At 43.3% G+C, this 15,052-nt stretch overlaps 1 protein-coding gene across 1 annotated transcript; it reads right to left on the bottom strand.

Moving 5' to 3' along the window:
* Positions 1-5,273: 5,273 nt before the first annotated feature.
* On the bottom strand, positions 5,274-6,242 carry LOC146349904 (beta-1,3-galactosyltransferase 5-like). The gene has a single exon (XM_084845500.1). It carries the CDS (start codon positions 6,240-6,242, stop codon positions 5,274-5,276), a length of 969 nt encoding a protein of 322 aa, XP_084701626.1.
* Between the last annotated feature and the right edge of the window lie 8,810 nt (positions 6,243-15,052).

The raw sequence follows: 15,052 nt of genomic DNA, 5'->3' as shown, positions 1-15,052 counted from the left end.
CTCTTGATGTTGATGTATGCTTTTAATTTATTTAAAATTATTTCATAAATCACGGAATTGCTTTCAAAGACCTTGTTGTGGTCTCTCCCTGGACTCCCTCAGCTTTTGGGTTTTTCTAAGGACCGAGAGCTCTATGTGAAAAGATCCCTCTGGTATGCGTCCAGTTTACATGTATGTGATATGCACCTACACGTAAAACAAAGCATACTTCATAGAATCGTAGAGCCACAGAATCATGGGGTTGGAAGGGGCCTACAAAGCCATCGAGTCCAACCCCCTGCTCAATGCAGGTGTCCAAGTCAGAGCATCCCTGGCAGATGGCTGTCCAGCCTCGTCTTGAATGCACTCATTCATAACATCAGGGATGCCGACTGTCCATCTCCCTATGAGGGAAGCTGTTCTTGTTTGGCTGGGATTCTGGGGAGGCATTCTTGTTGCGGTTAACAGTAAGCAAACACAGAGATCATTGTGTACAATGATCTAGATTTAAGAAATTATATCTGTGGACTTGAACCAAGGAATTGTAACCTATTTTTTAGAAAGAACTTTATATACAAACAGAACAGATCAAGACAAAACACAGAAACAATTCAACAATTCAAAAACAATGTTGGGCTGGCTGGCTGTGGCTGCAGGCCTCAGCTCGTAGGAGGAGGATGGCTTTCCCGCTCCAGGGCCTCCACCCTCCTTCGAAGGTCGTCACCTGTGTGTAGAAAGAAAGAGAAGAATAAAGCACAATGGTAATATGCATCTTGCAGGCAGAGTTGTTAGCTCAGGTCAGGTGCCATTCCGTAGTACTACTTACAGGTCCTCCTGAGCATCCGGATGTCTCTTATCAGACGCGTCAGGATCACAAGAGGAGGGGCTTCATCTGTGGAAGAAGGGTGGCCTTCCTCCACAGATGCTGCTCCTCTTGCTGCTGGCTCTTCCTCTTCCTCCTCCTCTTCCTCTTCCTCCTCCTCCTCCTCTGTCCTCTCCCTCTCCGCGGCCCTCAGTGCCTCCTCCACCAGCAAGGCACGATGCGCAGCTGTGGGATGTCACAGTAACAGAATGAATGCCTTTATATATGTGGTGAGTGAACAAAACCACAGTCACTGATCTGTCTATCACCATCCCCGCTACCATAAGGACCACTGATTCTGTCCTCCCACCACAAGGTCTAATGATGAGGGGATAATTAGGGAGGCAGATTATACAGTACTGACAGTTTTAGTGTGATGGGGACTGTTGGACTTCTGTAAACATGCACAGGATTGCACTTCTAGTCACCCCACTTCTACATTTGCAATGCCATGGTATCTGTTCATTCTAGTGATGCATTGCATAAATGCCACCTTTTTTCCTAGCGCAAGGAACCCAAGGCGGCTCACATTAGCCTCTTCCTCTCCATTTAATGCTCACAACAACAACACTGAGGTAGGCTGGGGCTTTCCGACTGGGCCAAAGTCACCCAGCGAGCTTCCATGGCTGAGTGGACTATACCCAGATCTCCAAGGTCTCAGATGAACACTTGCTCATGAGTTGACTGGAGTGCCAATGTCTTGGTAGAAAGTGGGGTGCAAAAATTCAGCAATCACTACATGAAGAAGGAAGACGACACCAAGAGGCTGGCCCTGTTGCTGCTGGGCTGGTGCCAGTCCCCCTGTGTGCACTGCAGAGACTGGCAGCAGCAGCATTTCCCTGGAAATGGACAGTGTGTCAGTGTGTAATATGAGTTGTAGTAGCCAGGCCCGCATAATCCTATGCATGTGGTTGTACAGGGAAAAACAACGCAGTTCCCAGCATCCCTTCTTCAACCAGCCAAAGTGGCTGGAAGATGATGGGACCTTTTTCTGTCCAAGTTCAGCAAGCATAGGATTGCAGGCTAAAAATGTCAGGATTTGTTTGTTTCTCCATGAGAGAGACCACAAAGAGATAGCTTCATTTTCGGTACACATCCTTGTCTTCATATTTAGTTGAGCTTGATGATGGGATAACTATAACTTACCAGGCATATACCTCTGCAAAAATGGGGGCCGGCCTGCTTGGACCCACACTCTGCGGATGCGCCAGTAGTAGGCGGGGGGGTTGGACAGCGGTGCCCTCCGCTCAGCAGCAGCAATCCCCTCTCTGACGAAGGACTGCTTGAGCGCCTTCCATTTGGACCTCAATTGTCCAACTGTGCGATAGTGGCCCGCTCGCTCCATCCTCCTCTTTATCTGGGCCCAATAAAGTTCATTGCGGCAGGAGGAGCTGCCAAACAGCACTGCCACCGCCTCGCTGCGCTTAATGTTGCTGAGGAGGGCCTTGGTCTCCTCATGGTCCCACCTCCTGCCACGCACTGGTGCAGCCATTTTGCAATTTGCACACAAACAAACACACACACCAAGACAGCCACGTGCACAACCACCACTTAACTACACACACACAGACCAAACCGTACAAAAACACCACAATGCACAACTACACACACACACACACACAGACCAGACAAAACCACAACAATGAACAAACAACAGAGGAAATCCAATAAAAAGCAAGCACCACCACTAACACACCACCACCACCACGACAGAACTCCACCCACAAATCCCCACGCAGACGCAAGCGCAAATGCAGACGACATTCAGGAAGTTAGCAGGAAGTTGACGACAGATTTTGCGGAAGCGGAGCTGCAGCCCCGTTTTTTTTTATTGTGAATGTGTGAGGCGGTTAGGTTAACAACAAGACCAGTAAACGCGGGGATCATTAAGCGTTACACAGAAATTAATAAAATCCCTGTCCCTGTCCCTGTCCGAGAAAAGAAGACAGCAGGGGAGCGCACAGAAGGCGGGAAAGTGGGAAACATATTTCGGGCAGCAACGAAAAATACGTAAATAATTACGAGAATAGTGGAAAAGTTCTGGCCAAGGCAATCCACCTTCCGAGAGTACGGTGGAAGCAACGGGGGGATTCCACCCTACGGAGGAAATCACAACGTAATATTTACAATTACAATATTTTACAATAACGTTGTCCTTATTTTCGCCGTGGTCTACGTAAAGATTTACGGAGACTATGGGGGTCAAATAAGGGCAACGCAAATAGCGTTGTCCTTATTTTTGCCGTGGTCTACATAAAGATTTACGGAGACTACGGGGGTCAAATAAGGGCAACGCAAATAAAGTTGTCCTTATTTTCGCTGTAGTCTACGTAAAGATTTACGGAGACTACGGGGGTCAAATAAGGGCAACGCAAATAAAGTTGTCCTTATTTTTGCCGTGGTCTACGTAAAGATTTACAGAGACTACGGGGGTCAAATAAGGGCAATGCAAATAAAGTTGTCCTTATTTTCGCCATGGTCTACGTAAAGATTTACGGAGACTACAGGGGTCAAATAAGGAACGCAAATGGCGGCGCCCCATGGGCGCCGCCATTTGCGTACACGCTTTTTCCCCCCCCCAAAGTCACCCGTGATAGGCTACGTAACGATTGACGTAGCCTATCATGGCCACGTGGTCTTTTTTTTTTTTCTTCCCCTTTCGTAGTTCACGGCCCGGCGAGGCGGGAAGCCTCCCCCCCGGCCTGAATTTCGGCCAGGCGAGGCGGGAAGCCTCCCCCCCTTCGCCTGAACTTCGGGGGGAGAAGCGAAGCGCCTCCCCCCCACTGCGAAAAAAGCTGCCAGACCAGGTAAGTGACTTTCGTACATCCCTAGGTAGGGTCAACATGTGCATATGAACCTAAGCTGAGCTTCAGTTTATTGGCCTTCATCCAGCCATTAACACAGACAGATACTGATTTAGCACTTCCACAGTTACCCACATATTGTTGACTCTTCAGCTCAAACATCCAAATGGCTTCACTCAGTAGTTTCAGGTAGATGTTAAATAACATGGGGGATAGAATAGAATCCTCCAGGACCCCAGAGTGTAAATGCAAAGGACTTAGCCAGCTGTTCCCCAAAACCACTTTCTGGAATTGCCCATTCAAGTAGGAATGGAACCATGCTTCCAAGTCCTATACTAGTTAGCCTATCGAGAAGGATACCATGGTTGATGAAAGCCACCAAGAGTTCTAGCAGAATCAGCTGGGTTGCACTCCCCCTATCTTTCTCCTAGCATAAGACATCCATCACAGTGACCAAATCCAGGCCAGGGCCTCAACTGAAATGGTTCTAGAGACTCAGTGTTAACCAAGAATACTTGAGTTATATAGCAACCACCTGCTCGAGCACCTTGCCCACTATGGGAATATTAACAACTGTCCATATTAAGAAATGTCAGGGTCCAGAGTGGTGGTCCTCAGGAGCAGTCAAACCACTGCCTCTTTTAAAGCAGGTGGGACCACTCCCTCTCTGAAGGAGGCATTTGTCACCTCCTGGGCCCAGCTGATCAGTCCTTCTCTGCTCATTGTAATGAGCTAAATGGGGCAAAGGCCGAATAGACACAAAGTGGGCTATACCTGGCCAAGTGCTTTGTCCACATCGTCAAGTCTCAAAAACTAAATTCATCCAACAACACAAGACCAGACAGAGCTGTCTGGATGCTGCCATAGACTGACCTGATTCAAGCCGTGGTGGATGGGATTATTTTTCTCCCTAAAATGTGTTGCAGACATGTCACAGCAGGACTATGAGGGCCACTGTAGATAAAATAGCATTATACTTCATAAAAAGAAACAAAATCACCAACAGCCAGATCCTAACTATGTTTACATAGCAGTAAGACCCACTGGACCCATTCACAGGTAACAGTGGCAAATCATGGGTTAATTAACCCACGATTTACCATGGCATGTGCCTGGCACATGCCACTGCCATTTTGAATATGCAACCGCCAATCTGCCGAATTGGAGGCTGCTCCATTACGTTTGAACCTGGACACTATGGGTTAATCATGGATTAAGCAACCCAGAGTTAAGCTAATAATGAATTGTAGGTTAATTTGGGTTGTTTAACACACAATTAATGCATAGTGTCTGGGTTCGCATGTCACATAGCAACCTCCAATCGGGCAGATCAGAGGTTACATATTCAAAATGGCAGTGGTATGTGCCAGGCATGTGCTGTGGCAAAACATGGGTTAATTAACCCATGATTCATCACCATTACTTGTGAACCAGGTCACTGAGTTCCATGTTAAGCATGATTAGGTTGCTTACTTATTGGCAATTATTGTTAGGACTATAACATTACATATTCCACACCATTAAAAATGGTACTTGTATACAAATATGCTATTTGTATTCCAACTTCAGTGCTTGGAAGTAAAAATTGCAGGATTGAGGACTTCATTATTTGTAGACTATGTTCTAAGTTATTCTAAGGTTTTTTCATTTTCTTGACTGCTCAGGCATTCTCCTTCCATGGACTTCTCCAGTATATCCCAATACAACAGGATGCGAGTAGGAGTGTTATGATGGCTTGTGATGATTTTCCTGTAGCGGCAAGGAGAAAATGGAACATGACCTGCAAAAAAGGTTGGCTTTGAATGAAGTTCTTCTGGTTTAATGTTGAGTTCAGCAAGGCATAAAGCTACAAACACATCTTCCAGCTTTAAAAAAGGAACCTTTTTTGAAACCTGGTACACTTGACTAGCAACATCGGTAGAGAGAACATAACCAGTTCCAGAACAATATGGAGGGTAATTTTTCCCTGGATATTCGTCTTCATTCACATACCACTTGCTGGCTGGATCTCTTATTGGACTATCATGCATTCTGACAACACCTGTAAATAATCTGGTAGTGCTGTTTCTTTTCAAGAGAAGTTCAGTGAGGTAGTAGGTGTTCACAAACATATCAGAGTCAGTTTTCATCACAAAGGTAGACTGTGGACAGAATTTGTGAATCCATTCAAGGCCCATCAAAGTCTTTAAAGTTAAATTATAATATGTATCCAGAAAATCCTTTTGGATTATGTCTTTATAGAATAAATCTTCTGTAGTAACCACAATCTGGTCATAGGTTCGCAAATTAGTTCCCAGGAGAAAATAGGTCACAATGAGCTTGTCAGCGATTAGTCTTTCCTTGCCCCATGTCTCACGGATAGCCAGCCGGGCTTTAGTTTGGTCAGGTTCAGATGTTACCAGTATTACTAGGAATGGTGCCTTCCTACTGCAATCTTTATCAGGCAGTCTCAAAAATTCTCCATTGTTTCTCTTGAAAATAGAGATGTCCTTTACACAGAATGGGTAGATGCCACTAGAATTCAACAGGGCAGATAAGATGAAACAAGCTAGGGCCAATGCAATTGTGCAAACAAAGAGCTTTCTCTTGAAGGCCATCTGAAACAGAGAGAAATAGTATTATCTAGACAATTCTAGCCCTTTTCAGTGCTATGTAATAAGCCAAGTTGAATAAGCTATTTCACTTTCTATTGTTAAGTAGTTTAATACAAGACCATAACCAGGTGATACCATTCACACTTTTCAGTGGAAGCAGTTCTTCACACATTGATAACTATCACACAGATCTCTGTGGGATTTGGTTCTAACTGATCCTTTATAAGAAGATGTGGAAGTTGACAAGATATATGTATATAATCTCCGTGCATGCTCACCACTCACTATTTATATAGTACTCACTATCACAATGCAAACATGATCTAGCAGAGAGGGGTCAGTTTTCCTAGCAACTCAGAATTGTGATTTGTGTCTGGGAAAACACAGGCAGTCCCCCAGCCAGCATAAGTATATAGGAGAACCCATTGGAATCTGCCAGATTTCACCTAACCAGGATTCAGGAATCCACACTTCGATATATTTTGAATGACTGGCAGAACCTAGATGAAAAATCCAGTTGGGCAAAACTTTGGGGCAGAATGAGACAGTGTGTTTTATTTTTTCTTAAATGTATTGTTCCTTTTCCTTACATGTATTCTTTCTTTTTATACCAATATGTTCCAATATTTTATTTATTTATTTATTTATTTATATACCGCCCAATAGCTGAAGCTCTCTGGGCAGATCACAAAAAAAATATTAAAGTCTATATTAAAGTCTATCTATTTTGGATAGAGTTGTTTGTAACCATCTGTTTGGGCCCTCTTCCTTCAGTCCTTACTTGAATTGCATTTATTTCCTCTTCCTTCAATCTTTACTTGATTCCTGTCAATAAAGATTATTTTTCTTTAATCCTTCCTTTCAAATCTTCTCTTTGACCCTCTAGCTAACTTCCCTCCCTGAACCTTGTAGTGTTGAAAGGTGCCTTTGTGAACACTGGGTGAATGGCTTTATCCACAGGAAAAGAGGCCATGGAGAAAGGGGGGAGTTGATGAAGGATATGTGTGAAGGCCATCGACTTCAAGGAATTGTGGAAACAAGGCAGCTAAAGGGGGCATTAATGCAAGGGGAAAAGATGTTATAATAATAAAGGAGAGCATTTCATGGTCGTTAGAGGGACCTTGGAAATATTGGGGAGGCATTGTTCTTTGAAAAGGACATCAATTAGTCCAGGCAATTGACATGATTTATAAATAATATGTAACATTAAGTGCAACATTAGCCTCTTGATGCTATACCCTCCTATGCCCAAGACAAAATATAAACCCCCCTGAGGCCAGGAGGAACGAGGGGCAACAGTGGACATTTGGATCTGACCGAGCACACTTCCTCAACTCTCCTGATCCACCTGTCATGTTACACTATTGCTTGGCCAGCATAGTTGCATGAGTGTAAGTATGAACTCTCTGGAAAAGACCCTGATGCTGGGAAAGACTGAGGGCAAAAGGAGAAGGGGACGGCAGAGGATGAGATGGCTAGATAGCATCACCGATGCAATGAATATGGACTTGAGCACGCTCCGGGAGAGAGCGCAGGACAGGAAGGCCTGGCGTGCTATGGTCCATGGGGTCACGAAGAGTCGGACACGACTGAACGACTGAACAAGTATGAATGGATAAATCTTAGGCTAATGGGTATAGAGATAACTATCTATTGTACTGTCGTTACTTGCTTTTGGGGCTACATAGCCAACTGGGACTGCATAATCAAATATTTGGGGCTGCAAAGCCAAAACTTTATCCACTGTTAATTTGGGAACAGAAGTTCCACTTTGGGTCCTTAAGTTAAAATCCTTAACTTTCCTTCTAAACAGCGTGTGTGTATACCTTAACTCTGCCTCTATAAGATTCCGTGACTTCACAGCCTGATGAACTGCAAAATCACAAGTTTTGGTAACGAATGTGTCAAGAAAAAAGCTACTTCATTCAGTTCTAATTCAGATAAATAGGAACTTAGGAAGCTGCATTATAGTGCATCAGGCTATTGGTCTCTTGCCCACCAACTGACAGAGGCTCCCCAAGGCTTCAAGCAGGAGTTTTTCCAGGCCTACCTGGAGATGCTGTAGATTGAACTTGGGACCTTCTGTGTGCAAAGCAGATGCCCCACCACTGAGCTGCAGCCCCTCCCCAAGAAGTTACTGAGAAAAACGTTGGCAATGTTATTGGTAGTGATAATAACCACTGAAGTTCATAGTTACCTGGCCCAGAATATGCAATTGTCCAGCATGTAATGTAATGTTCAGCTGTATTCTGAATCAAGCAAAAATTTCCCCAAGAAATTCTTCTCTAGCTCACATAGTATAATCATGTTAGCCTTCTGTTTACAAATTCAAGGGTTAAGTGTAGCACACATATAGACTGTTTTTGTTGTTCAGATATTTTAATAAATGAGCATCAGCTTTTGTGGGTTGCAACCCACTTCATCAGAAGCTAGAAGTGAAACGGGAGGATTTAAGTCTCAAAAAACACTCCAACTCCCATCAGCCCCAGCCAGCAAGGCCAATGGTCAGGAATCCTGGGAGTTGTAGTCCAAATATTTGGAGAGCACTAGACTGGGGAAGACTGATATAAAGAATATAGAGCTGTAACTTCCTCACATGGGAAGAATGTCATGTGTTGCATTATGTGACTTTTTAAAGAACCCCAGGAGAAGAATGTATATGTTTTAATAATAAAAGCACAATATTGTTTAAGTGAGGAATGAAGTTGCTTATGGTGGGTCTTTGACATGTGGAAAAACAATATGTTGGATGGTTCTCCTTGATGATCTTTGCTAGGAGGCAGGGATGGGAATCCAGTGACCCTCTAGGCTCTACATGTTGTTGGACTCCCATCATCCCCAGCCAGCATGGCCAATCATGAGGAATTATGAGACCTGGAGTTCAATAATATCAATAGTATCTGGAGGACCTCCCCCTGTTATAAAGGTTCTCTGACAGGAGACAGCACAGAATACTCATATTTAATGTGAATGTTCCTTCAGGACAGTCAAAATTGTCTAGGAGACAGAATTTATTGTTGAATGTGGAGGACGCAAAGAGCACCACAGGTTTGGTTGTTATTTTACTAATCTTTTCTCTATGGAGCCACCACTGGTCCAGCTAACCACCAATAGACTGCAGGATTTCATGCAGTTAGTATCAGACAATACTGAAAATGAGGTATCACTACAGACCACCTCTAAATAGGGGAGTGGTGGTCCCTAATTCTCTATGCTGGGAGTTGTAGGACTCTTTTCTGTCTAAACCCGCATAGAATTGCACCTTTATTAAGTCTAGCTTTTTGCCTCCAGATCCATCTATATTTTTTTAATGCTTGTGTTTCTCCTAGGGATGTACGAAAGTCACTTACCTTTCCACGGATTATGTTGATGGGAGGGGAGGCGTTCTGTCCCTCCCCCCAGAATCCTCGATGGAGGGGGAGGCGATCCGTTCCTCCCCCCCGGAATCCTCCACGGCCGGCTGTGCTCCACGGCAGTTCCGCGGAGCAGCTGGCCAGGCCCAGGCCAGAGCCGTCCGCAGCTGGATTTCCGGCCACCGAGGGCTCTGGGTAAGAAAAACAAAAACAAAAACAGCGTATGCAAATAGCACCCACTACGCTATTTGCGTTCCCCTTTATTTTCACCGTCATAGTCTACGTAAATAATTACGTAGACTAAGACGGCCAAAAATAAGGAATGCAAATGGTGGCGGCTTTTGTGTACGCAGGTTTTTTTTTTTTTTTTTACCCAGCCATGATAGGCTACGTAAATCTTTATGTAGACTATCACGTCTTGTAAAAAAAACCCCAAAAACGACAAGACTGCAAATGGCGGCGGCAGCTGGTCAGAAGACCAGCCGCCATCGCCGGAGCCGCCGCCAGAGCCGCCGCCACCCGGAACATCTGCCCCAGGTAAGTCTCGGCCCGGGGGGGATCCATGGGGGGGCGGGGGGTGTCAGGCCATTCTGCCACGGAGTTCAGGGGGCTGAATGCACTGGCATTTGGCCTCACCGAGATCCGTGGCGGAATTCTCTGACATCCCTAGTTTCTCCAGCTTCACCGTTAATACAGCTCTAACTGAGGTGTTACCTCAAAGGGCTGGCTTGGTTAGTGTAGCTGAACAAATATCTACCACTGATAATGGCCCGTCTAAACTCTGCCAAGAAATATATATCAAGAAGAGAAAAAACCAAAAACAAAGAGGGGGAGTTGGTAATGGGGCCAAAGCTTGCCAGCCCAAGCCCTTGACTTCATCAGTACAATTAATATTAAATAAGGACCCTGTGTGGGATTTGACTGAACCAGAAATTGGTTTGATATAGTTAGTTTATTAAATGCATACATTGCTTCACACAACCAAAAGGAGTCCCGAAGCAACTTACCACAAAAAATAACATACAAAAAATGCAATATACAATAACATATTCATTACAAACCCTACAAATTTACTAAATTTATTTTGTTCATCCAAAAACTCACCTAAACTCATTCCCCCATCCAGTATAGAATGAAGCAAAGAAAAAAGCACTAAAGCTGGACCATTACAGCTATACAAATGCTCAGGAGAAAATTAACATCTTCAGCTGGCACCAAAAAGATGACAACATTGCCTCTGGGCAAGTTTCTCTAGGGAGAGCATCCCATAATTTGGGGGGCTACCACAGAAAAGGTCTGTACCCTCATTGACACTCTACACGCATCTCTCAGATGGAGCACAGAGAGAAGGACCTCAGATGTCAATCCCAATGTCTGGGCAGGTTCATATGGGGAAAGGCAGTCCTTGATGTACTGGGCCATGTAAACTTTTATAAGCCAAGACTAACACTTTAAAGTTTAAAATGTAGTTAGAGGCACTAAGCCTCAATTAGGTTTTATATTATTAGGTTTTATATTAAAATAAACTATTTAATTTCATTTGAAAGAAGCTGTCTTTGTTCTTGATAGAAGCTAGAGATCAGATCACTGAATCTAATGGTGCCTATTTTGCTCAGTGTTCCTGTCTGTCCCTCCACTTTCTTCCAGAAATATGTCATTTCTTCATCTGGTGTCAGTAAGTTCCACAGATCAATTTGTGTTATGCAAAACTAAACAAACAAAAGCCAGACAACCTTTCATTTGTTTCAAATTAATTCCATATCTCTGTTCCCATGTGTTTGAAAAACCATTCATATTTTTTTTCTTTTAATTCCCCATCTCATTCTACGGTCTATATGTCCAAAAAGGCAAAATAAATGGTAATGGCTATGAAATCCATTCCACTTGCAGACATACTAAGAAAGTATGGGATTTTTGCAGGATCGAAAGAACTTCCTCTGAAGTGCTTGGCCACAGCTCAATAGTAGAGCACATGCTTTGCATGCAGAAGGCTCCAGGCGCAAACCCCGGCAGGCATCTCAGTAGGAGAGGTAAAACTCCTGCCTGAAACCCTAGAGAATCACTGCCAGTCAGTGCTGACAATACTGGGCTGGATGGACCAAGGGCCTCACTTGGTATGACACCTGGCCTATGTTCCTGTTTGATCCAGCTGCTACTACCACGTTCAGCTGAGATGTGAGCAATTGTATTTAGCCTGGAAGTTTTCCCAGGATTAAAAATGCCTCTAGAATCCAGATATTTGATAATCAGGTAATCCTAGGAATTGTGGTTTAGTGAAAGAAAATAGAATGTATTTATGTATTTAAACTATTTATATACTGACTTTCATAAAAGTTGATTCCAGGATGGAATCAACATGGCTACTTCCAGGCCGCTATCCTATCCACAGTTACTTGGCAGTAAGCCTTATTGAACTCTGAGGCTTACTTTTGACTCAGCAGCATAGGATTTGCACTGTATATCTGTGCAGTAATATGCCTGGAGACCCACTACATTTATTATTGTGGAGCAGTACATTATACAGGTGCGTCAGGCAGAAATTCATCAGGTGCAGCTGTGGGAAGTGACTGGGAAAACAGCACCTGTAGAATTTCTGCATGGATTCATCCCCCCTTAGCCCAGTGTTGACCCAAAAGATGAAGGCAAAGTGAAGGTGCATTAGAGCGTAACTTGTAAGTGAACCTAATATGTGTCAAAAGTCTTTAACTTCACCCTTAGCATTTCCATGCTTTCTGAACATGAGTAAAAATTGTAAATGCTTTAAGTCACATCTTAAGACAAAGGGTTTTTTGATTATAGAAAACTAATTAGCTCATGAGTTTAGATGCTCTTAGCCCTACAGCACAAATGGAACCAATAGTCAAGCAACCTTTGGCACTTGTTTCCTACTAAATCCTTGATTTAACTTTTGACCTTGTTTTTCTTTTGTTTGCTGTTTTCTATAACTCAACTGTTGTTTTAATAGGTAACTAATTTCCTCCTTAAACCTTGTCATTCACCTTGGTTTCTTTTGTGTCTTTGTTTTTTGTCCTAGCTAACACCTCTTAACCCAACCTAGTTATATCCCCTCCAAGTTCATGCCAAGGTTTTGTGTAGTCTTATGGCACTAAAACCAACATTGGCATCCGAGTACATTGCAGAGGGAGGGAATCTGCCCCTCTAGAGAGTTAAATTCTTGACCTTTTTTCTTCGTCTTTCAAATTGGCCCATTCAAGAACAGGTTCTAAGTATTATTCTTTGATACTCAAAAGCCATCAAAGCTCTGGAAAGTTCACAGCACTGAACTGGCACCAACCATATATGCTGCTAAAAAAAAGAGAAATTATTAAAATTGGTTGTTAAAAATAGCAGTTGGGGAAAAATTTTCTAGGGAGGATTCTGTTTCCTTACCTAACTCGCACTTTGGGCTGGCATCTCTCCCCCACTGGATTCTCATCACTCTCAATGCAAGTTCAAATGATTTGGACTAAAGTAAGGCAATCTTTAGTAGATGTGCACAGAGTTGGCTCTCTAAATGTAAAATAAGCAGGTATTTTAGGGCTGGTACCATAGCCTGGAAAGGGGAGATCCTTTGGGGAAATGAAAGACTGGAGCAAGATGGCCACTTATGAATTGCCAAAAAAGAGGAAACATCACAAAAAAGAGGACAAAAGGGACAAAGTTTTGCATAAAATTTGCATATGCTAATTCATATGCAAGTTTTGAAATATTATAATTCAAAGGGGAATACAGGGCAACTCATAGTGTGGAGGACTCTGACCAGGTGACTTGTGTGCCTGCCTGTTAATTCTTCTGTCCAGGTGCTAACTGTTGAAGGGCAACAGTTTTTTTTATGGTTATCTTTAAATTGAATTTAAAGACAGGAGAGCCCTTCAAAAAAGGATATCTTCAAACAGACGACAGTCCTTTGGCTGTTTTTGAAGTAGAGAACTGTCCTCTGTAAGAGATGACACATGGCCATTCTGGTCTGATCGTGGAAGCCATTCTGGTCTGCTTGAAAGGCCTAGACTGAGGGAGAATGAGATTGATGAAGGCCTCCTACCTTACCTGACTGCTAACAACGAAGCCTCATTAAGGCTTCCAACTTTAACAGTTTAATCTAGAATAAATTGCCTCCTTCATTGAATTCCTGTTACCTACCGTAATAAACATACTCAGTTGCATTTTAATATACCCCTGATTTGCATAGGGTTGCCATATTCCAGTACCCCAAATCTGGCAGCCTAATTTGCATAAAATGCAGTGGGACCTAATTAAGCAACCCCCCTGCTGATTTCTCATTCCAAATCACCCATCTCAAGGTTGCTTTGTAGGAAGGAAATAGACATCTTCACCTGTGAGGCTGGGGAGGTGTAGGTTCTGCCAGAGACTCAACCTTTGAGTCAGAGGATGGTGGCAGGGCTGTGTCCTCTGGCCAGGATGGCCATGAATAAGGTACTGACCAGCCTTCCCCTGAGGAAGCAGACTGGACTTTGTCCTCATCAGAGTCTTCTGCTGCATGCTGAAAAGTCTGAGGACAATGGGTCATAGCACCAACGTAGTTGTTCAAGTAGTAGGAATTCATAGGTTTGTCCAAAGCCAGCTTTAAAGGGAATGAGGCCAGAATAAGCAGGCACTAGCTCATTCAAAGAATGGGAGCGGGGTGTATCTGAAAGGAGAGTTTAATATTAAGATTAATGTATCTTTTCTACCATTAATGAAACAATGCCAAGACCACACACATTTCCTACTTCTGAAGCAATGCCTCTCCTTGTGGAATCGAGGACCACCATTGTGTAGAGCAATGGCAAAATGTCGGAAAAAAAGAGAAAAGGGTTGGACAAGACTAAGTGCAAGCCCTGCAGATAAGAAATGCAACACTTTATCTGTACACTACGGTGGCTGAAAATTGCTATGAGGGCCACCAGATCTTGGAAATCAGTGCACCACTTGAAGATTCTGGAGTGAGAAGTCATGAGAGTTCATGGACATTGCCCACAGATGAGGCAGAAGAATATTGCACAGGAACATGGAATGAAGAAAGCACAAAGGACAAGAAAATAGATGGAGCCAAGACTCAACACTGATGAGAACGTACACTGCAAAGATTTCACAGTTTCTTTTTCCAAAGAGACATGGGATAAGATTTCACCGGAAAGAGTGACATACAAGAACAAGGAAGGCAAGGATGCTCACACCAACATTTTTATTTAAACAAGTTTTCCCAAATGACCAGCCACAGTTTTATTGGTATAACTTGATTTTGACATATTTTTATTCTTTTATATTTAGATTTTTTTTCTGTTCACTGCTTGCGAATCTTTTTTAGATATAGAACAGTTTATACATTTTTGTAAATAAATAAATAAAATATGTGCTGAAGTGCCATATGTCGGACTCACTACATAAACAGACATGTCTGATTTCCATGTAAAATTAGATATGCTGCTGGTCAGGTTTCTGTTAGACCAAGCACACCAG

Source organism: Heloderma suspectum, chromosome 3 (genome assembly GCF_057233095.1).
Source record: "Heloderma suspectum isolate Gila_16-S chromosome 3, 16-S_ref, whole genome shotgun sequence".
NCBI lineage: Eukaryota > Metazoa > Chordata > Lepidosauria > Squamata > Helodermatidae > Heloderma > Heloderma suspectum.
This window is presented reverse-complemented; position numbering and strand designations above follow the sequence as displayed.